This window comes from Scardinius erythrophthalmus (assembly GCF_964197995.2).
Source record: "Scardinius erythrophthalmus genome assembly, chromosome: 22".
NCBI classification, from domain to species: Eukaryota; Metazoa; Chordata; class Actinopteri; order Cypriniformes; family Leuciscidae; genus Scardinius; species Scardinius erythrophthalmus.
The window spans coordinates 28,627,431-28,653,605 of record NC_138242.1 but is presented as its reverse complement, the minus strand read 5'-3'; the positions used below and the strand labels follow the sequence as shown (position 1 = coordinate 28,653,605).

Genomic DNA, 26,175 nt, shown 5'->3' with positions numbered 1-26,175 from the left:
TGAAGACTGGAGAAATGATGCTGACGGAAATAACACAGAAATAAATGAAATTTTAAAGTATATTCAAATAGAAAACCATGATCTTAAATTGTAATATGTAAAAAAAAATATATGTAATAAATAAATATATATATATATATATATATATATATATATATATATATATATATATATATATATATATATATATATACATATATATATATATATATATATATATATATATATATATACATATATATATATATATACATATATATATATATATACATACACATATATATATATATATATATATATATATATATATATATACATACATATATATATATATATATATATATATATACATATATATATACACACACAGTTAAACCAAAAATGTGTTCAGACACCTTTCTACATTTCTCACATTATCACAGTTTATTCACTATAGTTTAGAAAATGGTAATAAAATATGACAAGAACTCAGACTTATCAAATCAGTTGATATTTCACTGGTTTTGTCCATCCTTCTGTTAGACTGTCTCATAGATGAATTAGGTTGAAAAGCTGTCAGCTGTTAAATTTAAGTGCACTATTAGATAATACAAGTTTAGGTCAACCAATGACCAAGCAATGCTTAATTTTGTTCAGTCTGTGGTGTAAAAATGTCAGATTAGCAATTAAAGAAAAAACATTAAGCAAAACATGGTCAGGTCAAAGTGTCTGAATAATTTTTGGTCCCAAATTTTGTATCATTTTCACTGGTATTCTACTGTATGAAGAATTTGTGGGTATTATGTCAAAATTTACTTTATTTTGCTATCCTCACTTACATAAATGAGCTATAGTGTCCTGCACCCACTAGTAAAAAAAATCAAAAATTATATCTGGTGTCTGAATTTGAGTTTGACTATATAGGTTTCAATTCATAAAAATATCTAAATTCTGATTAATCTGAACTAGTTCATTGCTCAATTTACTAATAATGGACACACTCACAAACCCTTGTGACGGTTTGGTTATTCTTCTACTGGTTGTCTCATATTTTCCTGAAAGGATAGTGGGCCTTTCCCGTTATCTGTTCCAGTGTGCCTGTTGATTGACAGCAGCAGATAGGCTGTGCTCACATTTAAAACTGCCTGAAACTCAAGCAGTGGGATCAGTCGAACTCTTTGGTGGTAGGGATCATTTTGCTTTTGCTAAATGTCTGGTTATGCCATGTTTCTTTCATGGAAGAACTAGCTGTTTAAACTCTATAACTACTTTACGTGTTCTCCTACAGGGCAACAGATATATTCCATCTTGCTGCAAGTCCCTTAAAGATAAATACAGTTCACTGTGGCCAGAGGATGTAAATTATGCCATATATATATATACAGAATACTATAAATACATAAGAACAGAAGTTGTTTCTAAACATATAAAGTGAGAAAGTTTTCTAAGTTTAACTCTGAGCCAAATATATAGTGTTTTAGCAACAAGATATAGTGGGGAGGTACATTTCTTCACCATCTCCTGTACTTCCTCCAAATGTGCATGTCTTTGCGGATAGATGTGCTAAATACTTTTGTATCAATATTCAAATACATAATAATACATTCGAGTTTTTTTTTTTTAAGTATTCACTGCCCAAATGAATTAATGCAGTATGTGTTAGGAACAGAGAGCTAGTTAATATTTTAACTTATGAGATTAATAAACTCATGCAATATTATTAATGGATCTGAATTGTTATTCAGCTCTGTGGCTGGAAAATGTTGGCCCTCTATTGGTCAGGCAGAGAAATTGCACTTTTTTGTAGCAAACACTAAAAGTACGTTAAAAACACATATGACCAAAATCAACATTTAGACATTTGTGTGGCCATTAATAGTTTAATATCAGTCATGTTTATAAAATATTTAATATTTATAAAATATATATTTGAAATACATTCTATAAGCACTTTTTCTCAAATTATTTTGGAAATACTCTTAAATGTTCTTTATTACAGCAATCCCTTTTTTTTTTTTTTTTGCAAATCCGTTTGGCAAGAAACAACCAATAAAGGTTGAATGAAGCAGCAAATACTTGCATAAAAACATCATCAACAACAAAAACCTTTGTCTCTATCTATCAGTATCTAACCAGTATTATCAGTGTATCAAAAACTTCAGCAAATCACAGTATGCTTTCAAGTAAACATTACAACATAGATTTCTTTAGGGTCTCAAGGATGGATGCACCCACAACCATAAACCGGACCAATATCTTCTTCATTATAGTGCAAGTCTGAAGGTTCACGCCTCTCTGAGTTTGGTGAGCTCCCATTGGCCACCTCCACACAGTCGCAGCATGACATCATGATGCTGTTTAAAGAGCACACATTAAAAAAAAAAATCTATCAAGAGGCCATACAAAAGTTCTCAGTAATGTTTGTGGTGTTGTGTTGGTGAACGTGAAAAGGTCACATATTGTCACCTTTTCCAGAGTGCTTCGGTGACCCAGACTGATGAGGGTCATTCCCAGCTGCTTACAGGCCTTATAGAGCTGACCCTCGGCCTCCTCCGTCAGAGCGCTCGTGGCCTCATCCAGTACTAAATCAAACTGCATGTTTTACTCACGACACAGGCCACATGAATGAGACTAATCTGACTGATTATAGCTATTAAAACTACAGGAAATCTGACGAGACTATGCAGGAACTGACCTGCATATTTGGGCTGCAAGTAAAACAGTCTAGCAAAGCAAAGCCTCTGCATTTCTCCTGGTGATAAAACATCATACCTGTAAAAAAAAAACAAGGGAATCCTATTTTTATGACATAAAACACCCACATTTTTCATATCCACATATTAATACTCATTTCTCACCAGTTCCAGTTCACTTGTGTATCCAGTCCTCCGATTCTGGTCAGAAGATTCGACTGACATACAAAGAACACACTTACAAAACAGCTTTAAAAGACAGAAAATTATAAAGAGGAAGATCAGTCTTACCAAACCAACAAGTTCCAGGTATTTTAATATTCTTTCATCATCTATAGACCCTAAAAGAAGAATTTATATTGGTTGAAAGTGTGAAATGTCATCATAATCTACATTTACAACACCAGAAGTGTGTAGTTTACAAACGTCTTCAAGATCTTGATAAGTTTGCATTGGCTTATATAATAAGGCAAGTTTATTTATATAACACATTTCATACACAAAGTACATTACATGCATATATTTGAGCTATATTATTTAAATAATTCATATCAGATTTTTTTTTTTTAAATTAGGTTAATCTGTACCTGAGGAAGGATATATATCATTTAATGGATAGATAACCTACAAGGGAAATCCAGCAAATTAGTGTCAGTATCAAAATGACATAAGCACATTTTTGTTCTCAATAATTGTTTTTACTAACAAAATGATATGTAGATTTCTGCATAATTGCATAAAAAAATTTTTTTTTCTTCTCTCACCTGTTCTCTAAGAGTGCCATCAGTAAGATATGCTTTCTGTGGCAGGAAGAGCACACCCCTCGGTCCAAAACATGTGGTCATCTCCACAGACCCTGAGAAACAGGAAAGCAGTATGATTCAACGATGCAGATTTGTTCATCTACATCTGATCATTTTATCTCCTGTCATGTACCACTGCATGGTTCCCACAGGCCGTTGAGGACCCTCAGTAGGGAGGTCTTCCCTGTTCCCGTGTTTCCCACCACGAGCAGGTGCATTCCTTGACTGATCTTTAGGGTCAGATCCTTCACCAGCAGCTCCTCTGATCTGGGTGATTTATAGGAGAGACGGTCCAGCACAAACGCCGCGTCTGCTGGGACACTGTGAAGCTCCCGATCACTGATAGAGAATTATTATGATTGTTAACAAGATTGCAACAATGATAGCAAGAAAGTAAAGTTCATTGGAACAAACTTTTTTTGCTAGCATGTTTGTAGCAGATTTATAAATAACACATTGCTTCCACGTTTTAATACATTGCTAACATTAATTAGCATGTTGCCAACATGTTTTTACACATTGCTAATATGAATAAGCATGTTGCTAACATGTTTAGCTCAATGCTAACATGAATTAGCAAGTTACTAACATGTTTTAACACGTTGCAAACATGAATTAGCATGTTGCTAGCATGTTTTAACACATTGCTAACATGAATTAACACATTGCTAGAATGAATTAGCATGGATTAACGCAAAGATATAGCATTTACTGTGCAAAATTATTATTGTTAACTAAAACCATAAATTTAAATTTACAATGAAAACCGAAAATCTAAAAATAGAATCAAAATACAAAAAACTGTAATAGTATATCATTGATACTAAAATAAAACTGCTCATTCTGGACTACCAGGAACTCTTTTAGATCTGCGTTAGATCTCGGTATCGAGTCTTGAAATGATGTGAACAAATCTAAACAACTTTCAATTAGTTTAATTTACCCGTTTCAATTTCAATCATTCAATTACCTGTAAGATTCATCTTTTAACAGCGGATCATACCACTCATAGTCACACTGTTTCTTGGCAATGTCTGCCATCGCTTCCCGCAATTCTCCAATTCTGGAACCAACAGAAAGATAAAGCAGACTATTTTTTAGCTAACCAATAACCAATAAGCAGTCATAACATTGATGCACGATAAAATGTGCTTTTAAGCAGTTTTAGTGCATCTCACCTGTGTGTGTATCCAGCGACATCAGACACTGTGGTTGAGAGATCTATAAGCTGGGTGAAGCAGTTTATCAGATAGATACAGACGAAAGCATTCTGGAAGAGACACGTGACGTGGTTAACATATTGTGGACAGCCGAGATTCACTCAGAGTAGAAGTACTTGTTTTTGTCTTAAAGGCACGGTAGGCGATTAGTTACAGAAACATTTTTTTTTTCAGAAACAAAGTCTGTTCATATTCTGATAGCAATCACTAAGTTGAGTGGTCTAGATGTATTTATATGTATATATATATGAAGAGTTCAGATGCAAAAGCCTCTAAGTGCCATCTGAAATTTTCTTCTAGAATGATCATTTTTATGAAGCTTGTATATTTAAGTTCAGTAATTTCACATAAATGGCAATGAAAATTACCTATTAATTGCCATTTAATTGAAATTACTGAACTTAAATAAACAAGCTTGATTAAAATTATAATTCTAGAAGAAAATTTCAGATGGCACTTAGAGGCTATTACATCTGAACTCTTCATATATCGTCTGTTGAAGGCGTAGGACCATAAAATGTTCGTCCAATCATTGCATTTGGACCTGCATGTCAATGTATGTATTTTCATCCCTTGCTCACGCAAACATCACACGTCATTAGCTTGTTTCATGCTATGCAGAGTTAGGGGTCGTTCACACAGAACGCATTTTTCGATTCCACTGCGCTACTTTTCCATTATTTTTCAATGTAAACACGCGCTAGACGGACATGTACGACTGTTGCACTCGCATCTTTTGCTGCGTCTCACGCATGAGTTAAGTTAAAAGAAGTTAAACTTTTAAAAAACACGTCTCGAGACCTTGCGTTTTTTCTCCATTTAACTGCCCGTGTCTCGTGTTTTTCAAAGCAAAAACGCGTTCTGTGACTGGCGCCTTAGACAGACGTCAGTCACAGAGCAGCGCAAACGAAACAGCAGCCACCTTTTACAGTTCCTCCTGAACCAAAACAACAAGCTTATCCTGCATTCACACCATAACTACTGTAATTTGGAAGAGATGTAAACCTGTGACATTATACTCGGTTTGTGACTCGAATGAATGCATTTCAATGGCAACACCATCAACGCCAAAATCAACCTGCAGCAGTCAAGAGGTACAGGTCAGACCTCTTTAAAGGTCCCATATTGTACACCTTTCTGAAGTTTTATTTTAGGTTTTGATGTCCTTAAGATTATATATTTGCAGTATAAGTACCAAAAACCTCAATAATCTCAATATATTTTTACAGCTCAGCTCTGCCAAGAACAGGTCGATTTTGGCCTGTCTACTTAATATTCATGAGCCTCTCTTCTGATTGGCTTGTTGTTTTCTGAGTGACCCACCATTGGTTGGGGTGGTGACTGAAGGCGGTGACTGAGTAGTTCTGACATCACATTTATACGGAAGTCACAACGGCTCGTGAATAGGCACAGCTACTTTATGCAGGCTGTGTGCATTTGTCTGTGGATTGACTTTTGAAACTTATATGGCAGTTTCATAGCCCTTAGACCTCTGCTATCATGAAAAAAGCCAGAAAATTTAAGTTTTGACAAAATGGGACCTTTAAGTTATTTATGTTCATTATTATTGTAATGTTATGTGTTTCATGTAGTCATGTGTTTTGAAGGAGGCGTGGCTTTGGAGACGCTCTGAAGGGAGGGTGGGATCTTATGCTTTCAAAGCTAGCTCGCTTTTGCTAGCCTCTCTGAAAATTGCCTACTCTACTGTACCTTTCATTTTCAGTCACATTAAATACAGTTTTAAGGAACTCACCTTGCTGACAAGAGCACTCAGTTCTCCAGGTGTCAGGCCGTCATACTGTCCAGCAAAGATGGGGATCGCGATGACTATATAGCTGAGGATACTTCCCAGATAGTCAAAGGTGTTTACCCCAACTTTAAAGAAGCAAAACAATAAGCATTTGTAGAGAACAGAACAGAAAGCCTGCATTATTTTAAAAATTGGTTGATAAGGCGGCTTAATGGCTGCAAAATTACACTTTTTGCCTGAAGATGGTTCAGAGTTAAATGCATGAAATTACATTTTTCTTATTTTCAGTAACAATAGTGAGGAATATTGCACATTTTATATATACTGTACAATCTTCTGAATGCTGTCTTACTGTAAAGCCAGAGCTCTTTGTTCATCAGGCTTCTCTGAGTGGATAAGAGCATCTGCAGCCTTCGGTCAGTCCGCATGTGTTCCACCTTCCCTGCTCTGATCAAAAACACAACAAATGCTCTCCTGCTCTGTGATTTGATAGTATGTGAGAGAAATATAGTGATCAATGCAGGCAGAAATACTGAAAGTGGAAACTAACCTGAAGAAGGCGGCAGATTCTGCGTTCACTCTTATTTGCATGTGTTTAAACCTGGAAAGAGATGAGCAAAACAGAACTGCTGAAATACTGCTGCATTCATTCAAGGAATAAGATCATATAGCAATGGCAACTAATGATAAGTGCTGTCTGCTTTAGCATCTCTGAATGTCATTTTTATTTCTCGTTTTGTATAGGTCTACCTAAAATCTCCCTCCATCTTTTCTTGCTCAACCAGCATGGACACGATGGGTCCTATCAAGATCTTATTGACGATGGTTCCAACCACAAAGTAGCTGAAGATGCTAACAAATCCAATCCAGCCCGCACTGCAACACCAACAAGGTAAGAAAAAGTTATCCTATCAAATCTTTCAGTGCAAAACTAGAGGGATGAAAAGATACAAGAGTATTTAGTAGCACTTAATAATTCATAAATAATTGTAACCAAAGTTAAAATGCATACATCTGAAATGTGTTGTTTGTCATGTGATTTAATGCATTATACTTTCTAAATGAGTAACAATGAATAGATAAGTATTAGAATGTATTGAACTGTGGTTACAATTATTCATGAAATCATACAATTCATTATTACAAAGCATAATTAATGCATTAAAAAATACTTTTTTAATGAATGTATTATACTAAAGTGTCCAGAATATTTTAATGCCATTAATGGCCACTGATGATAATGAATACTGGCAAATACGATCACATCATATATTATACAGAACACAAACACACAAGCATCTCTCTGACCTGTTGAAGCACTGATAGCTGTAGTAGATCACAGTGAACGGAGAGATGAGAAGTCGACTCGCCATAGTGCTCATCTGCTTACATAACCTCTCTACATCCTGACTGATGCGCTGGTCTCTTAACATGACACAAACACAAAATAAACCATTAACACATTCGATTTAATTAAGTCCTCTTAAAGGGTTAGTTATCCCTTTAAGTACTGAAGTGTAACCATATAAACAAATGTTGTGTGAATACATTACGGGTTGTCGATGTCTTTGCACAGTATGTTGAGGGTGTAGTAAACGCGTCCCTTGAAGTACGTGTTATGGATTTCTTCAGTTAAAGACTTTCTCCAGCTGACATACAGCAGACTGGAGATGTACTGGTCTAGACTCTTCAGCTGAGGAACAGATATATTATTGATTAGTGATTTATTATGAACCCTTGATTGGATATTTAGCTGACAATTCTGTCCAAAGCAATATACAGTACATATCACAAATGCAGTACGTCTCTAGCCAATCAATTATGTTGCTGCTCAATTTAACCCATATTTGAGTTTATGGTTTAGCCAATTAAACTCTCCTATCAGAAGTATTTTTTTCTTTGACTTTTTCTAATTTAGGGCCATAAGGGCCATTTAGAACAAAATGTATATAATGATTATGATATCTGCAATTCCTTCCCCATTACTGGTAAATGGATATAGTGATAAATATTGTTATTGTATGATATGGAAAAAAATATTGTGACATTTGGCAGAAGCTTTTATCCAAAAAAAAAGTACACTGCATTGAAGGTGTACATTATTATCAGTTCACCCATGTTCAGTTTGTTGGGAATAGAAACCACGATCATTGCATTGCTAGTGACACACTCTAATATAAAAATCATACACAGATTTTTAACATAATACAAGGGTTACAACTAGTTAGCAGATGCTGTTTCCTGAAAACTAAACTTGCAGAAAACTACTGTACATACAATACCAAACTCACGGTTGAATTAATCAGGATGAGCAGAACCGCAAACAACACCAGATCTTTGAACTTCCCATAGCTCTTCTCAGACAGAACCTCATAGAACTGACTCGGAATGAGACCCACTTGATAAATCACAAGCTGGACTAAAAGTAAAGAAAAATACATTGAAAAAACACAGAGAGAAGACAAAAAGAAGCCAGTCCAGATGTTAAAAGTTTATTACCTGAAAGCGTGACTCCAAGAAGCGTCATGAACATCCGGACACTCAGGTTGGACCAGGATGGGAAGAGGATCTTCAGAATTCTGCAGAACCTTTGCAGAAACCTCCAGTCCAGCTTTGGTCTAGGGGTAAAAACACATCCACACACACTCAAGTCAACTAGTTACATGTAGGGCTCAAAATGTCATCACAAAAACAGCTGTATTTCTCATTCTCTTATGATAGAAGATATATAGAGATGTCAGTACCTTTTCACACTGCTGTTCTTCTTCATGGCTGGCATTGTGAAAGTTTGGTACAGGTATTATGAAACCTTCTGAATGTCAAATCTTCCCTTTTTGATTTTTGCTTATTTCAAGGTCTTAGAGGAGTTTATTGGATGCGTTTTGGGTTCAAAGTCTAAAACAGCATATGACAGCGTCTTAAACATTATTCAGTCAAATCTGACAAGCACTAGTTATAAACAAAGTGACCGGTCGTTTACTTTTACAATAATTTAATAGAGATAAAATCATACGCGATCTATGATAATGATGTTGTAGCGCCAAATTAATGAGCAAATAAATTAATGAGGTTTCTATATTTCAAGTTGTTTTATATCACATGTACACAAACATTTCTTCGTCTACGTCTAGACTAGTCGAGTGTTCCGCTGCCATCTGCTGTACAGGAGAGTTACGACAGGACTGCAGAAATACAGCCATTGAAGAACATTTTAATGGATAGTTTACCCCAAAAATGAAAATTCTGTCATCATTTGCTCACCCTCAAGTTGTTCCAAACCTGTATGAATTTCTTTCTTCTGCTGAAGTCAAGTCACCTTTATTTATTTAGCGCTTTTTACAATACAGATTGTAGCAAAGCCGCTTCACAATGATAATAATAATACAACAAAGTTTGTTTCTAGAAGGAAATTGCATCACGTCCACCTTTAGTAAGGCTGATCAATAATATTGTTGAATATTAAATGTCCCCAACTAAGCAAGCCAAAAGCCAAGGCAACACAAAAGAAGATATTTTGAAGAATATGGGTAACCAAACAGTTGATGGACCCCATTGACTGTCTTATACTATGGATGGGGTCCATCAACTGTTTGGTTACCTATATTATTCAGGCTGAGTAAACGATGACAGAATTTTAATTTTTGGGGTGAACTATCCCTGTAATGTAAAAAATCACTAACAGAACTAAATATTTTTATAGCATGCGTTAATTCTGGTTCATGCTAATTTATAAATATAGACTATATTCGTTAGCTTATTAATCTGCATTAATGTGTACAACTTTTACTATTAAAATGTGTTCAAATATGTAGAAAAATGCAGAAACATTAACCAAGATCTACAGGATTTGTTAGAATATTGTGCATTGGCCAAAAACCAGGAAAGGGTGACAACTTTCCCCATTCTCACCTACACCTTATTTCCAGCTGGCTGTAAAAGGCAAGCATTTTAACTTTCTGATTTAAAAAAAAGTGTTTAAAAGTGTTTCAATCCTTGAAATGTGAGCTGCTGATTGAAACAAATCTTCAGTTCTTATACTTTCAGTTTGTCACAGTACAGTCCACTTTATACTGTCTGCTGAAAGTAACACTCATGTTTTACCTGTACTTGGGCCTTAAAATAAATTCAAACATTTTATCGGACTTGTCTGATATTGTATTTAAACAAAGTTTTTCTAATCAGCAAATTAAACATTATTGCACATTGCAATGAAACAGAGAATTCTTGTAATACTGCAAACACATAAACAGTTTTATATACAGTAGATTGAGGCGTTGTGTTGTTGAGGTGTAGCTCAGACAGATTATTGATCCAGAAATTCAGTTTTTATTTTCATAGACTAAATGTAAAGAACATAACAGGATTTGAGAATAAATCCTATGAGCACAAAAATGTTCCACTGCAAGCGATTATTTACAACAATGAAAAACATTCCCTTTTCTCATCAAAAGGGCCATCAAACACCAGTGCAACAGATTCAGATTTCAGATCACGTCTCAGAGAAACCAATCAGGCCAATAATTTATGTGATTTAAAATGTCTGATTTTATAATGGGCAATTTTCTGAAATAAAGCAGCCTGATGCTTAAAATAGGCACTGTGAGATATGAACAGATATGAACATAAACAAAATTGTACCCACAGCATAACACAATAAGCTTTCCACTTCACGCCATGCATATATACCACATGGCTAAATAAATAACATACTGATTGTTCAAACAATAAATCATAACTTGTGTTTTACTGAAATGTTTTTTTTTTTTTTTTATATAATTAATAATTGACATTTATTCCCCTCTCATCTGTACAAATAACAATATGCCACTTAAGTATGGCGGCAATATCAATAACAAGCAGACGTGGTGTGATATATATTAAATAGCTGATATCTACTCTACAGCGTACACAGAATCATGAGTTTTGCTTGTAAAACAAGAGTATTCCTTTGTCAACCCACTTCAGCATTGCCTTAATCAGCGATTTCCACAAAATACAAAGTACGTATGGAAGCTATATCGATTTGGTTCAAAAAATGAAGCGTGCGCTACTGTATGCCAAGTTAAGCAAAAACATTTACGTTAAAAAAAGGATTGAATGTGAGCAGTTGAATGTCAACACACGTGAGCATCAAATACGCAAAGTTGATGATTATATCAGTTTAAAACTTTTAAGTATGAAAGAAACAAAGTGCTCTTGTCAGACCAGTAAAAAAATAATAATCTGTACACCTCATCACCTCCTGTTCAAAAGCTGGGGGCGTTCCTTAGGGAGAGTCTCCTCATTTGTTTGATTCATTGATTCAGCGATTGACTTTCCATCCCGACAGGTTTTTCCTCTTTTTCGCCGTTCTATATAGTTATTTGTTAAATGGTAAACAGGCCGGCAGTATGACCGTGGCACAGGCCGGCCCAGCTAAAGGTTCAGCCACCTCTCCTTCCATTTCTGTCCATGAGCCTTTCTCTGGGCTGTAACAAATGGTGGATGACTTGTACGCCCCCTGCAAGAGATGTTCAACTAGTTATTCTCACAAGATTTCATACTTCAAAATGCTTCTTTATGCATTTCATGTACGTACAGTCTTAAACAACAACAACAAAAAAGTCATGATTTGTGACCCTGGATCACAAAACCAGTCATAAGTCGCATATATTTGTGGCAATAGCCATCAATACATTGTATGGGTCAAAATTATACATTTTTCTTTTATGCCAAAAATCATTAGGATATTAAGTAAAGATCATGTTCCATGAAGATATTTTGTAAATTTCCAACCGTAAATATATAAAACATTTATTTTTGTGAGTGAATGCAGCACAATCGCAAGCATAAATGGACATTTTCTCAATGTTTCGATTTTTTCGCACCCTCAGATTCCAGATATTCAAATAGTTGTATCTCGGCCAAATATTATCATATCCTAACAAACCATACATCAATGGAAAGCTTATTTATTCAGATTTCAGTTGATGTATAAATCTCAATTTCAAAAAATTGACCCATGTGACTGGTTTTGTGGTCCAGGGTCACATTTATATTTCATGCTTCAGAACTACCGTTAAGGGAACATGCGTAGTGAGCAACGATGCTCCTTGGTTTTCATTGTGCATTGTGGGACTTTTTAGGGAGTGAATGGCTGCGTCCGAAATAACATACTCTCTTGAGTACCTACTTATAAGTACCTACTTATTTTGTCCATACTTATAAGTAATTACTTCACGACTGTTCTATATAGTATGAATGTGTGTAGTATGAATGTAATCCGAACATACTACATGCGCCATGTTGTCATTATCATGTGACCTACAGCGTCGCTTCACTGCCATTCACAAATGCTCTCCCGTGGCCTCATGGGATAGTAAAGTGTCCATCATATGCACACTTCAGAAGTAGTAGGTCATCCGAGTACTTTTTACCTTCTCTTTTATGAGTACTGTGAATTCAGATATACTTCTTTTATCACATACTGATTATGACCTAATATATATATATAGTAGGGAAGTATGTGATTTCGGATACAGCCATCGTGTCAGTTCACTGGAAGGATTTTGCGATTGAAACAGCCCTTAAAATGACTACTAAACTCGGCAGACTGAGACCCAATGTGTAATATTTATCAGAACTCTACTTGTATTACATGTGAATTATAGCCGCATGATTCTGGATAAATTGAGAATCACAATATTTTTGGTTTCAAATGGAGATCACGATTTTCCCACGACTCTGAACAGACGACTAACCAAAATAAAATGTAAATTTACAAAAGGTTCTGACAAAAAAAAAAATTTGTTGAATTATTTAAAAAGGTTTGAATGAATCATTCAATGACTCACTCATAGACTTGTTTCATTACTGGATGAATCATCATTTTTGAACAAATCTCTTGAATGAATGATTCAATGACAAAAACATCATCAGTCACTTGTCGCCACCTAGTGGTGAACAATGTAATCGATACAAGTGCCAAGTTACTTTCAAAAGGTGATTTGCTCCTTAGACATCAGTGTTTATATCCGAATCATAAACTTTTACTTCAGTACTTGATAACTGTGTGATAATTTGAATTATTGTAAGACAGAAATAACAATACTGTGAAAAGAGTAAAGCTGTTTCATACCTAACATGATAACTGCTCTCTCTGGATCAGTGGAAGTGTGAATGTATGATTTTGTCAAAGGTTTAATAGACACAGGTGAATCATGATAGTTTAGGAATTAGATTGCACGGGTGTTTGAATCGAGATCGCAGTCTTTTAACGATTAATCTTGCATCTCTAATCTGAAAAATACAAGTTTTTGTACTGAGTGTTAAAAATAATCAAAGATTTTAGGTGAAGTTGAAGTGTGTCATTTCTTCACTACTATCAATATCAGAATGGCAAAAATAGTGGTTGTTTTCAAACAGGTTTCCTGACTGAACCCGTCTGCCATTGGTCGGGCAAACAGATAGCCCCACCCCCAACCTCACACCATAGGTTGAACCAGTTTTACCATAGCAGCTTTTTCAGGGGAATCAACCTACAATCTATATCGTCTATATCTATATCTAGCATTTAAGTGAGATGTGTTTACCATGCTCCAACTGTAGCCCCCCACCAAGTAAATACTGTCATCAAGAACAGCACATCCAGGTCCGCTGCGTCCCTCTAAGATGGGCGTTTGCAGTATATTCCACTGATCTGCTTTAGGATCATAGCATTCAACCAGCATCACATCCAGATGAGAGAATCCTACACACAGAAGAAAACAGTCAGGCGTATATGCCAAGATCTTACTTTGCAGAGGCATCTAAGTGTTGAAAGCTAGGAATCTAATCGTTGAATGAAACTATATTGATCACTGTTGTGTACACTGTCAGGGCGGCCCCTGCTGCTGAGATTTGGTTTACGGCTATATAAATTACCCTTTAAGTGGTTGCCCCCAATAGCGTAGAGGCGGTCGTTCATGCCTGCGAGAGCGTGTATGGCTCGCTTAGTGTTCATGTCCTGTTTCCGAGCCCACACGTCCATCACGGGGTCGTAGCAGTACAGCCAAGACACGTATTCGCCGTTGTGAACCCCACCTGAAGCATAACATACACAATACCAGTTTCAACGTAAGGACAAGTATAAGATATTAAAAAAATTAAGTCAACATGGAATCAAAATTTACTTTCTAAATTAACATTCCTGGTCTTTTTTTCATACTTTGCATTGAATATATAAACTTCAGTTCATGCATTCCCTGGGAATCAAACCCATGAGCTTGGTGTTGCAAGCATAATGCTATACTGTTTAGGCTATAGGGATGATATAGAGAATTTTTTTTGTCTATTCTGAAAAAAAAAAGTTCCTTTTTGGCTAATGTACTGTACTTTTAAGTACTTTTCGCCCAATCATGTGTCATATAGAGAGAGACGTAACACTTTTAGTTGAGGGTCCAATTCTCACGATTAACTAGTTGCTTATTAGCATGCCTATTACTAGGATATTGGCTGTTTATTAGTACTTATAAAGCACACATTATTTCCTTATTCTGCATGACCATATTCTACATCCCTTAATAATCCTACCCAATACCTAAACTTAACAACTACCTTACTAACTATTAATAAGCAGTAATTAGGAGTTTGTTGAGGCAAAAGTCATGGTTAATAGTGAGAATTGGACCCTTAACTAAAGTGTGACCAGAGACACTTTTCACAATCTAATTCATTCCCAATGGAGATCTTTTGCAAAGGTTTTATGCCATTTTATGTTGACTTTAAAATGCATTTAAAATAAAAGTAGCTGTTCTAGTGTTCCAAATAACATTGAACTGTGCAGTTAATAGTACAGCACGTCACTTCCAGACCTCATCCCTGTAACGACACCTGTTAGTAACGTCTCAGAAACTTTGATTCATTCACTGTTTGGATGAGGTGTATCATCAAACCTGAGATGTATATTTTCCCATTGTGCACGGCGCCTGCGTGTGCAGCCAGCGGCTGTGGAAGAGACGAAACGTAATTCCATTCGTTTGTCTCAAGGTTATAGGCTTCAACGCTAGACAGATAACCTGTCTCGTTCCTTCCCCCAACAACATACAAGTGCTTATCCAGGCAGCAAGCGAAGAAACTCGCTCTCCTGAAACAAAGACAAGATGAAAAGATCGTCTCTTAAAATCAGTCAACGTAGAGACTGTTTACAGCAAATATCCCAGTCGCAACCAAGAGTGAAAAATTCATCACAAGGCTTAAGAAATAATTATAGCCATGTTATGAAGAGCTCTTATTATTTTATGAATAATAAGTCATGTTCAGAAGGCATCATACCTCTCCTGCATGGGCGGTAGTTGTATCCAGCTATTGAATCTTGGATCATACCGACTTACAAAGTTAGTGCTGTGTTTGCCTGCGAAGATGACACACATATTAGTATTATTTCACAGTTACGTTATAAATATTGTTTAAAATAATTTTCCTAGCAGTAATACACATTTCATGAATTATAAAATCAATGTCAGTGATAACACTGATTGAGCACATGATTGTTTTATTCAGCTTTTTATAGACATTAATTGATGTTTTACCATTAGGGTTCCACTGGTCTTCTCCACCCAATAAAAGCAGGAAGTTCTCCACCTCAACTACACAGTGATGGGCGCTGTTATACGGCATTACTGCAACACAGAGACTAAACACATGAGTCTAGTGCTTTGTTGGCAATGAGAAAATGATACATCTGAATAGTAAAAGGTCAAGCCAATGATATTCATTTACAGTTTACACATAATTTGATATTGTATTAAATATGTAAAGGATAATGTAAAGTCAACCAATGCAGTAAACCCACTAATCCCACAAATAACACTCAAGAAACATTAAATCACTCAAATAATTAATATAATTCTATTTGGTCAGGATTTGACAAGTTTGACCATTCACTTCTATATTAATATATAAATATAGTATAATAGTACTATTGGTGCAATAGCCTGTATATCCTATAGGCTAATATGGAATTTTTATGTATATTTTGTATCTCCTTTTTGTACTGTATGATGTGTTATATGGACCTGTGTCTGCAATAAAGCTTTATATTATATAAGTATTTTTATATATATATATATATATATATATATATATATATATAAAACACTGTTGTTTTAACATGCATGGAACTTAATTTGAATCTACTTGTTTCATATATCTCCATTTCAACGAATCGATATCCATTCTTAAATCACAAGATCAATCTTTTAGTCTATGATGTTTCAGTTGATGCGTGAATAATCCGCGTCTCCCATCCAATAATCACAATAAGCTTTGTGCTTTGTTAATTTCCAAAAGAAACAAAGTCTCATCTTTCTAATTCTGTCCATTTTATAAGGAAATTCAAACAATGAATGCTGTTTTAATGCTTTTTGGGGCCTGAGTTTAAACGGCATCGGAGCGCGAGTGAACTGATCATCTCTTTCTCTTTACTACAAGTTACAGCACAAAATAAATATGAATGAACATCTCATGTCTCATGTAATCACTCAATCAGTGTTTCAACTATGGAAAAACGTCAATAAAACAGCTTGTAAACAATGTCACGTAGCATTATATTTACCTCCGGCAAGTCATTCAGTGTCCACAGCTCTAGAGAAGAGCATTTCGCTAAATATATGCACTATATTTGCCTATATATTTATTATATTTTACTTAATCTGATAGTGATGTATTAATTATTTAATGTATGTTTAAATAAATCTGTTATGACAGCCACAATGTAAATTACTATATTTCAACAACGAACTAGAGTAGAAACATCATTTTATAATTAGATTTAGAATTTAATGTGAAAACTGCCTTATGTGCAATTTACATATTTGCATCTATTTTTTTTATTTGAGTGTTGGTTATTATATCTAAAAATAAATAGCAATTTAATTGAATAGTTTGGCCTCTGTTGTTAATTGTAACCCTTATTAATGTGCAAGTATTTTTTTTCTCTAAAGCTGCTTTGAAACGATGTGTATTGTGAAAAGCGCTATACAAATAAATGTGAATTGAACTGAATTAATAGGGTTCCCTATATAGTTTACAATATTAGCTGAGATGAAAAAAATTATCCACAAGAAAATTTTAATGTGTATATTTTATCTAATTTTTTTTTTTTATGTGTATTTAATATTAAATCCGAGGAATCACGCAGATCAAAGTTGCAAACATTGCAGTTTCATAATAATAAAAATAAATAAATAAATAACCACTGTATTCAATATTTAGTTTAACCTCCTGAGGTTGACAGTCAACGTTTTCTGATGGTTACGAAAAAAAAGCCTTATTTAAATACACTTTTCTCAAGCTAACTCCTCATATTCACAGGTTTGTGGCAGATTTCTGATATGCAGCACTGTTCATCCCTCTCCATCTTTTGTAATTCTCCAGCTCCTGCAAAAGTGACCCCCAGTTGAAATAGAGAGAAATGGTCTTAGGGTGACAGTCATAATGAACATGATCATGTTCACTCCATAAATCTCCGTCCGGTGCCCGTGCAGCGTAAATCAGTCGTACGCTAAGAGCCACCTGTCTGCCTCCATCATTCATTTCCACTGTCACATCTCCACTGCCTGATGGATCACAGTTGCTGTAAAATTAGACAGCCTTGAATCGCGCCTTTTTTCCGATTGGCCTCTTCTACCGCAATCTAACTGGAGTCTGACGCACAGAGGCCTTTCCATTGAGAACGGATTCAGACTGACTCCGTCCCACGAGGGGAACCTCCCGACTGTCTCGCTGCACACGAAACCTGATTGACAGAGATCGAACTGTCAGGGAGAGAATTATTTGGCTTCTCAGGCGTCTAGATCCATGCAAGGCTTTTGTGGCCAGCTGACATTTACTGCTGCAGACGTGACACACACACGTCCCAACACACTCAATGATTCAAATGATCAAGAGGTCACAGTCTAGGCTTTGGTATTGATCTTACAGCCTGATCTACTCAGGTGCAGATGCATCATAATGCTAAACTGACTGATAAGAAGCCTGCACTCAGTGAAGACATATGATATTGACTTTTAAAGGAACAAACCTCCTGAAATTCAGCTCAAAAGGTCTTTGTTTTTCAGTCTTTTAACACAGAAAAAAAACAGTCTGGGGTTAAACTGAAACATCTGAGGTAAAGTTTTAGACAGTGTATTGAGTAAATCTCACAAAGCCTGTCAGGAGCATGTCTGTGTCATATTTCACTCCAAAATCAAAAGCCAAAAATAAGATTTTTTTATTTTTAGGACCATATATATATATATATATATATATATATATATATATATATATATATATATATATATATATATATCCTTTATATATATAACTGATATGATTTCAGTTTGGGAATTCATTGTATGCAAGTATTTATTCATCATGTTTATTTTACTGCTTTTAATTTATGCGGATTAAAACAAATTATACAGTAAAAACAACTATTACAGGAATATAAATTGAATGAGAGTCATAGTAAAGTAAATAAAAGTAAAATAGAAAAGTGCTTACTTATCATGAAAACATATCAATTAAATATAAATAAATAAAAATCAAATAAATCATTAAATAAATAAATAAAACTATAATATATATATTATTCTATATATATATAACATATATGCTATAATATACTATATATAATATATAGAATTCAGTTTCTGAATTCATTGTAGTAATGTTAGTATTTATTAATAATGTGTGTTGAACTGCTTTTAATTTATGCTGCTTTAAATATAAAACTGCAAAAAGAAATAAAATACAAACAAATATAATGAGAATCATTGAGATTAATAGAAATAAAAAAAAGAAAAGCAAAATGGAAAAGTGCTTATGAAAATAAGTTCACCATGGCTCAATGAATCTCAATGGCTATGAAAAAGTATTTATTTCTTAATGCAAAAAATAATTTCTTCATTTGTTTAATTAATGTTAATATGTCTAAAGTGAAAGTGGTGTTGTCCCCAATCTAAAGGAATAACACAATGACATTAAATGTAGAATATGGAATAATCAACAAATAACAGAAAGAGTTTTGCATCCTCTGGTTTTGACCATAGCACACTGAGTGCACAAGGTGGCAGTCTCAGCACACAGCAGAAAGCCAGAGAAGCAGAGAGGTGCAGCCAGTCATGAGAACCATCCTAAATAGTGCTGATGAAGGTTTTAATCAGTCCCTGTTCCCCCCCTTTTGGGTTTCGGCTCATTGCAAAGTTATGATTGAATGTTAATAACCTGCACACCCCAAACGACATCAAGGGGCTGCTGGTGTGTTCACAGGATGATTTTGCAGTTTGGTCGCTCCGCCTGGCCATGGGCCATTTAAGACTCGACGTCTGAGGCAGAAATAAAGGACATTACACTATGACCTTATGAGTGTAAGTTATATAGATCCAGATGTAATTCATTAATGAATGTTATGCATGCTGCCAAAAGCTTACAAGCAGGTTTCGGAGCGTAAGGTGTCTTTGTAGGTCTCACACCTCAGCGACGCAGTGATTGGATGACTGAACGCAATCTTAGCCATAAAACAAAATGACTGCACATCCGTTTATGTCCTTGTTTTCCCTCGGTAAGGAACAGACACTATAGAATCCTTTTAATTAAATCATAATACATTGTGTCTTGGCTCATTGCTAAATTATAAAAATGAACTTACTTTGCATCTTATATTGAGCTAGATAGAAGTAATTTAGGATTATAATCCATTTATGTGTTTTAAAAAGAGCTATAAAACTGGACTTTCAACGAGTTTCGACTAGCCATGTTTATTTCCAAACACATGACCTGCTATGTTTTAAAAGGCCAAACTCCAGGCATTTGCTATCCCAAAAGCTTGCCATACACATAACAGTGTAACTGACACAAGTGCAAGTGCAACTGACTGACTCTGAACTAGTTCAGAGAGTTTATTTGTACAATAATACACAGTTTTAACTACCCGACTAACAGCTAGCACTAGGGCTAACAGCTAGCCGCAGTAATCGCAAGCAATAGTACTTTTGACTCTGATGCATTATATCAACTAACAATTTGTTTCGAGGAAAATATGCAAATGCATAGGAAAGAAAAATCACCAAGAAGATCTCTTTATTGCCTCAATTGTTTCTCGTAGACAGCAATGAAATTACATTTAGAGCAAATGAGACCTGTCTCCAGCTTCTCACCTGAGAAAAAGAGCCTTGTAATCTCCTCTAGATTTCAGAAGAGATCACAACAATGTCTCAAACTGTGCTCAGATTTGCTAATGTCTGCAATCAAAAGTCAGAGATCTCAATATGAACTCAAACACTTAAGTGTCTTAAAGAGATACTCCACCCAAAAAGGAAATTCTGTCTTTGTTTACTCTTCCGCATAATGTTTCAAACCTGTATGCATTTGTTTCTTCTGCAGAACGCGAAAGATGATATTTTTAAGAACGTTGGGAACCAAACAATATTAGATCTTCATTTTATAGACAAATAAAAACAACAACACTGACACATTTCATAAAATATCTTCTTTTATGTTCCACAGAACAAGACAAACATGGAACGACATGAATAAATTAAGACAGAATTTTCATTTTTGGTTGGAGTACCCCTTTAATTGTTTCTTTTAGACTGAAATGAAATTAAAAGAAGTGCAAATCGAAACTTATGCTTTTGTCTCTTGATCATGTATCAATTATCTGAGCTATGCCACCGTTTATTTACACACCGCTCTACTACATGTCAACCACTGCCTCTTTTGTGTCTTTCTCTGGTATTAGGAGAAACATCTGAGACAAAGTTGAGACTTAAATGAGACAACACTCTATTACGACATCATTTTTCATGATTATGATGGCAATACTCAAGATTCTGACACATTTGATCTCTGCTGTTGTCATTTAAATCCTTCTAAGAATTCTGGTTCTAATTTGTCATGCCAAAACACACAACAAACCACTGGCAGTACGCAAACCGCTCCTGTTCCTTCCCTGCTGCTCGCGAAGACAAATGCACTTACGAGAACGTTTGCCCTAATAAAGCAGTTCAATAAGAATACGTGTCATCTTCTGATGATGAATCTTCCCGAGATCATTAGATTAAAATTAATCTTGCCGGCACGCTTATGCAAAAAGACAGAAAAAAGCACACACACAAGTGAATCCAGGCGTTCCAGCTCCACAATGGTGTGAAGGCAGTCATGCTCTGATTAAAAAGTTACATTAAAAGTGATAGTGATACATCATTACCTCCTGCATCTCAGGAAGCTCTCGCTCTATTCTGCTCTGCGATGAAGCACAACCCAACGCAGGCAGGGCTCTTCCTGTGGAAGAGAAAAGATCTATGCTAGCAAGACAAGAGCATGCACTCACTTGTGAGGATCTTCCATGTCTTCTTTTCGTCGTCGTAGTACTGAACCAGATTACTAGGGAGGCGGTCTGGACCCGGAGGCAGGCCCCCAACCAACAGGAGCATCCGTTTGTTTGAGCGAATCCTGTGTTACAGAGGGACGGGGAAACCGATTCATTAGCAATTCTGTCATTAGCTGTTATTAGTGCAGAGCAATTACATATTGAATGAGATGCCACAGCAAGGTAAAAGCGTGTACAAACACAGCAAGCCGAGCAGAGAACATGGGAAAATATTAGCGCTGAATGACTCTATCACCACCGTCAAATGAACGGATAAAAAGAAAACAGAAATGATTTTTATTGATTTGTTCATTTTAAGTAGTAGAATCAATTAGGCTCACTGCGATGATGCATCTCTATAAGGATTTGTAATCTGCGATGTTGATTTAAGTGACTAGTGTGAAACTCAATCTAATGATTTTTCATTATAAGTCTCATTTAAAATTGCAAAATCATGAACATAAGCACAAATAAATCATGCAACATTGCATTCGGTCACATTTTCATAGGTGCGTATGTTTATGTATAGTTATTTGCTTTAAATGCTATCCCTAAATGCCCCAAAAACTGTTAGACCTGGAATATTGACAACTGTGCTCGTGATTGAACGTCTTGACATTATATTATGTGCTCTTATCCTATTGGCCAAAGTCTTGCATGTGACTACTGTCTGTCATCGACATATCCAAATCACTGCTGCTTGCTTAGATCCTAAATATGCATCCATCCATCCATTCAGTCAATCAATTATTTAATTAAACAAATCAACTAATGTCGAATCAATACAAAAAATGTTGGCTGCACATTACTATTATCAGTTTAGAGACCTTGCAGTTAGCCTCTTAGATTGAATAAGTGCTTAAAAGTCTGGGTGTTCAATATTTACAATCCCTGTCAGCTCTATAAGATTGAGCCTGGGATGTAAATGGACAACTCTAGCCTTTGACAAACTACACAGTCTTCAACACTAGTTTCATCATCAGGATGCTTCAATAGAGTCATTCACTGATTTCATCTCATTCAAGTTCATGGATGATGCTCAGCAATTGATATTAACACAGGTGAGGAGAGCTGATACACAATGAAGAGATGAGTGATTGCCACATAATAACAATCAAACAATTTATTTATCTAATTTTGTTAGCAAATCCATATTTATATACATATCAGGCCCCTTTGACTTCATAACTGTCTTAATTCCTGATTCCAAAGATAAAAAAGAGACATTTAAAATGAGAATCTCATTGCAAACAATCTCTCACTCTCTCATATTCTCCAACAACTGATTCCAGTTTATTCCACGGTCACCTATTCCTGCTAATTATCCCATCTGCAGACTGCAATAATGTCTGCAGTATGCAAGCTTGCAACAGTGCTGAAATTAATCAACCCTGAAACAGCACTATGAGGAATAGAATGAGGATCTCACAGATAAGGAAAAGCGTGGAAACTCTGTGAACAAATATGGATCAGATATTCCGACAAAAGAGTGCAAATCTAATCTAATTCAATTCACAAGTTAGCTATGCAGCACGTAAGAATGTATGAGATCTTTGCTAAAAAAAAGATTGATCTGTTTACAGACACCTGTCACACAAGCCTAGTATCAGGGCATGATCACGTGCACAGTGTGTTGTACTCTACATTTACATACTCATGTCTGACATTCACAACCTGACAAACTTGACTTTTCTTGACTTTATGACAAAACTGTGAAAATAAAATACATTTTCTTACTGTATGCAGTTTTATTTTATTTTTTAAAATTTTAATGGATTTTTAAAATAAAAACACTATATGTCAGTACACAAAAAGCATGACAAGTATATGTTAAGAGCATGCAGAAGATCCTACCTGCTGGCTGTGGTCTGTCTGCAGTGTTGTCTGAAGGGCATCAGGTGGTAGTTCATGGCATCCATGAGCAGTTTCTGGCACACCTGGTCATTCCTCATAAAGTCCACCGACTGCACCCTCTCCACCAGCTCCGGGGCCGGGATGAGGGCGAATCGCAGGCGCTTCATCAGGTCAGGAGCGTAGTGCATCCTGGTCTCCCTGTCGTGCTCCAACCACAGCACGGACATCTGAAAGAGCGCCAGCTCCGACTCCACGGGCGGAGGCAGGGCGTCCAGCATGGCGCACATCTCCTCAAAGTTCAAGAGAAGCACGTCCTCCACCAGGTACTTGTTGGCGAGCTTCTTGGTCTCGTCCAGCCCGTGCAGAGCTGCGATCTTGCAGATCTGCTTGTAGTTTTGCACCGAGATCTGGTCGTTGAGGAACTGCACGCTGAGTTTGGTGATCTGGGGGATGTTGAGGATCTTGCTGACGGAGAGCACCTCCTCCACCGTGTCCAGGGAGAGGGTGACGTTGGCCGTGTAGAGGTACTCCAGCACCAGCCGCAGACCGATGGAGGAGCAGCCCTGGAGCACCAGGTTGTTGATGCTGGAGCGTGGGCTGGGCAGGAGCTTGTCGTCGGGGGAGGAGGACGGGGTGCCGCTGCTGCCTTGGTCCTTCGCCGCAAGCCCGTCTTCTCTGCTCAGCATGTGTGTGGAGAACAGGGACCTGAAGTACTGCGAGCAGGACGCCAGCACGGCTTTGTGGCAGTGGAACTGCTGTCCCTGCGCCATGAGAGTCACATCGCAGAAGAGCTGCTTTCTCCACAGCAGGTTGAGACCGTGCAGCAGAGTGTCGCTGTGAGTCGGGTCAAACGTGGAGGTTCGGTCACCCGATCTGGACATGACTTCGGGGCTGCGCACACCTCCTGCGAGTAAACAATGCCATTGGTGCACTACACTGCATCAGACGGTTTTATAAAAGCATATGCATTCTTAAAGTATATCTCATTCATGCATGCATGCATGTAAAGTTGGATTTGTGCATCTCAACAGAATATAATGCATGCAAGCTAGTGCATCAGCTGCTTTAAAACAAGCACATGCATTAAAACCAACATGAATAGTTATAGCATACCCATCTATATGTCTCATGCATGCGTTCGTGAGCACGTCAAATCCAATGGTCGTTGAAACAAACTATGCTGGGTTGTTGAAAAGCAAAGCCCACGATGTAGCCTCCAAACTGCCCGCTATCTGTTATCCGGCCACGCAAACACACACCCCCTTACAAGACATAAATGCATGCACGCATTCCCCCCGATATGCGATACAAAAGCAATTAGTTTGTCTCCCGCAACATCAGCATCACCACCATAGATGTGCGGTTGCGCATCGCTTTGGTCGGCAACAACACAATGCAATCGCTCCGTTTCAACAACACACGCGGTATTTATCACCCAATCTGAGACAGAACACCAGAAGAAACGGCAACTTTCAGCCCGTGGAAAATTTACGCACAGTGCGCACCCGTGCTGAATGCTAGTAGTAGGTATCCAAAAACTTACCTGACTTAAAGAAAAGTAAAGCTGTGGCTCCTTCTGTGCACTTTCTTTGTTCAGTCCTGTTGGAAAAGTCTATAATCGATGGATCAGAATCCTAACCATTGATCCCCGCTCATTCAAGCTCATTGATCATTTATGTTTCCTCTGAATTAACAAGAAGAAGAAGTGTGTGTGAGTGTGAGAGGAGCTGTGTGCTTTCTGCAAGAGAAGAAGAAGAAGAAGAAGAAGAAATATACGTGTGACAAATTATGCTACCAAGAAACAACACATCATTATCCTTGGGCCTGGGGCTCAGTGAGTCGTAACGAGAGTAATAGGAAATCCACGGTCGGGGAGAGAAACGGACGCGCATGGCCGGTGGAGAGAGACCGCGCAGGGGTATGGATGCTGGAGAGACTCGCAAAATTATGGCTCAAGGCTATTGTAAAAACTGTCGAGCGTAAATGACTGCGATTTCAAACATCTATCTATGGAAAAAGAGGAGAGGAGAAAAGGCGAGTCTTTCCTCTCTTTCTCTCTGCGTTATGGAGAGAACCGTCAAGTTTTAGTGCGCATTGCTAATTAGTCAATTTCTCTGTTCCTTCACAGCCCGACGCCTCTGCTGCTGAGCTGAAACTGCTAATTTCTGGGACCAGCCTTTTTTTTGGGCTCTGAACGGGGGATGGATGAATGGCTTGTCTCGCACAAATGACAAAAAGCCCCCCTCTGCCTTAATCTCCATCGCCAAAATAACCCCATCTTTTTCTCCTTTTGCTTAGTCCTTCAAAAGAACGAACAAGGGACTTTGGGCAAACTTGTCTTGTGGTCTTGAGTGAGCATCATGGACATGACATGGAATGCAAATCAATGCATGTCTTAAAATGTAACGCTGGTGAATTATATATATATATATATATATATATATATATATATATATATATATATATATATATATATATAGTGTCTAATGAGCCAAATAAATTCATA

The 26,175-nt window shown here is 36.6% G+C and overlaps 2 protein-coding genes across 2 annotated transcripts; both read right to left on the bottom strand.

Moving 5' to 3' along the window:
- Window positions 1-1,844: 1,844 nt before the first annotated feature.
- abcd4 (ATP-binding cassette, sub-family D (ALD), member 4) lies at window positions 1,845-9,607 on the bottom strand. Its single transcript, XM_081352580.1, has 19 exons — window positions 9,190-9,607; window positions 8,945-9,063; window positions 8,737-8,864; window positions 7,999-8,138; window positions 7,754-7,870; window positions 7,196-7,321; window positions 6,996-7,046; window positions 6,798-6,892; window positions 6,449-6,570; window positions 4,654-4,745; window positions 4,446-4,538; window positions 3,609-3,814; window positions 3,437-3,528; window positions 3,260-3,296; window positions 2,964-3,013; window positions 2,838-2,890; window positions 2,675-2,751; window positions 2,446-2,561; window positions 1,845-2,333 (listed from the first exon to the last, which is right to left on the bottom strand). The coding sequence occupies exons 1-19, from the start codon at window positions 9,222-9,224 to the stop codon at window positions 2,265-2,267; spliced, it is 1,818 nt and encodes a 605-aa protein (XP_081208706.1). The 5' UTR covers window positions 9,225-9,607; the 3' UTR covers window positions 1,845-2,264.
- Window positions 9,608-10,753: 1,146 nt separating this feature from the next.
- On the bottom strand, window positions 10,754-24,550 carry klhl14 (kelch-like family member 14; the record flags this gene model as incomplete). The annotated part of the gene is made up of 8 exons (XM_081352300.1): window positions 10,754-11,945; window positions 14,017-14,174; window positions 14,348-14,506; window positions 15,358-15,548; window positions 15,737-15,815; window positions 15,994-16,083; window positions 21,777-21,898; window positions 23,670-24,550. 8 exons carry the CDS (start codon window positions 24,548-24,550, stop codon window positions 11,805-11,807), a joined length of 1,821 nt encoding a protein of 606 aa, XP_081208426.1. The 3' UTR covers window positions 10,754-11,804.
- Between the last annotated feature and the right edge of the window lie 1,625 nt (window positions 24,551-26,175).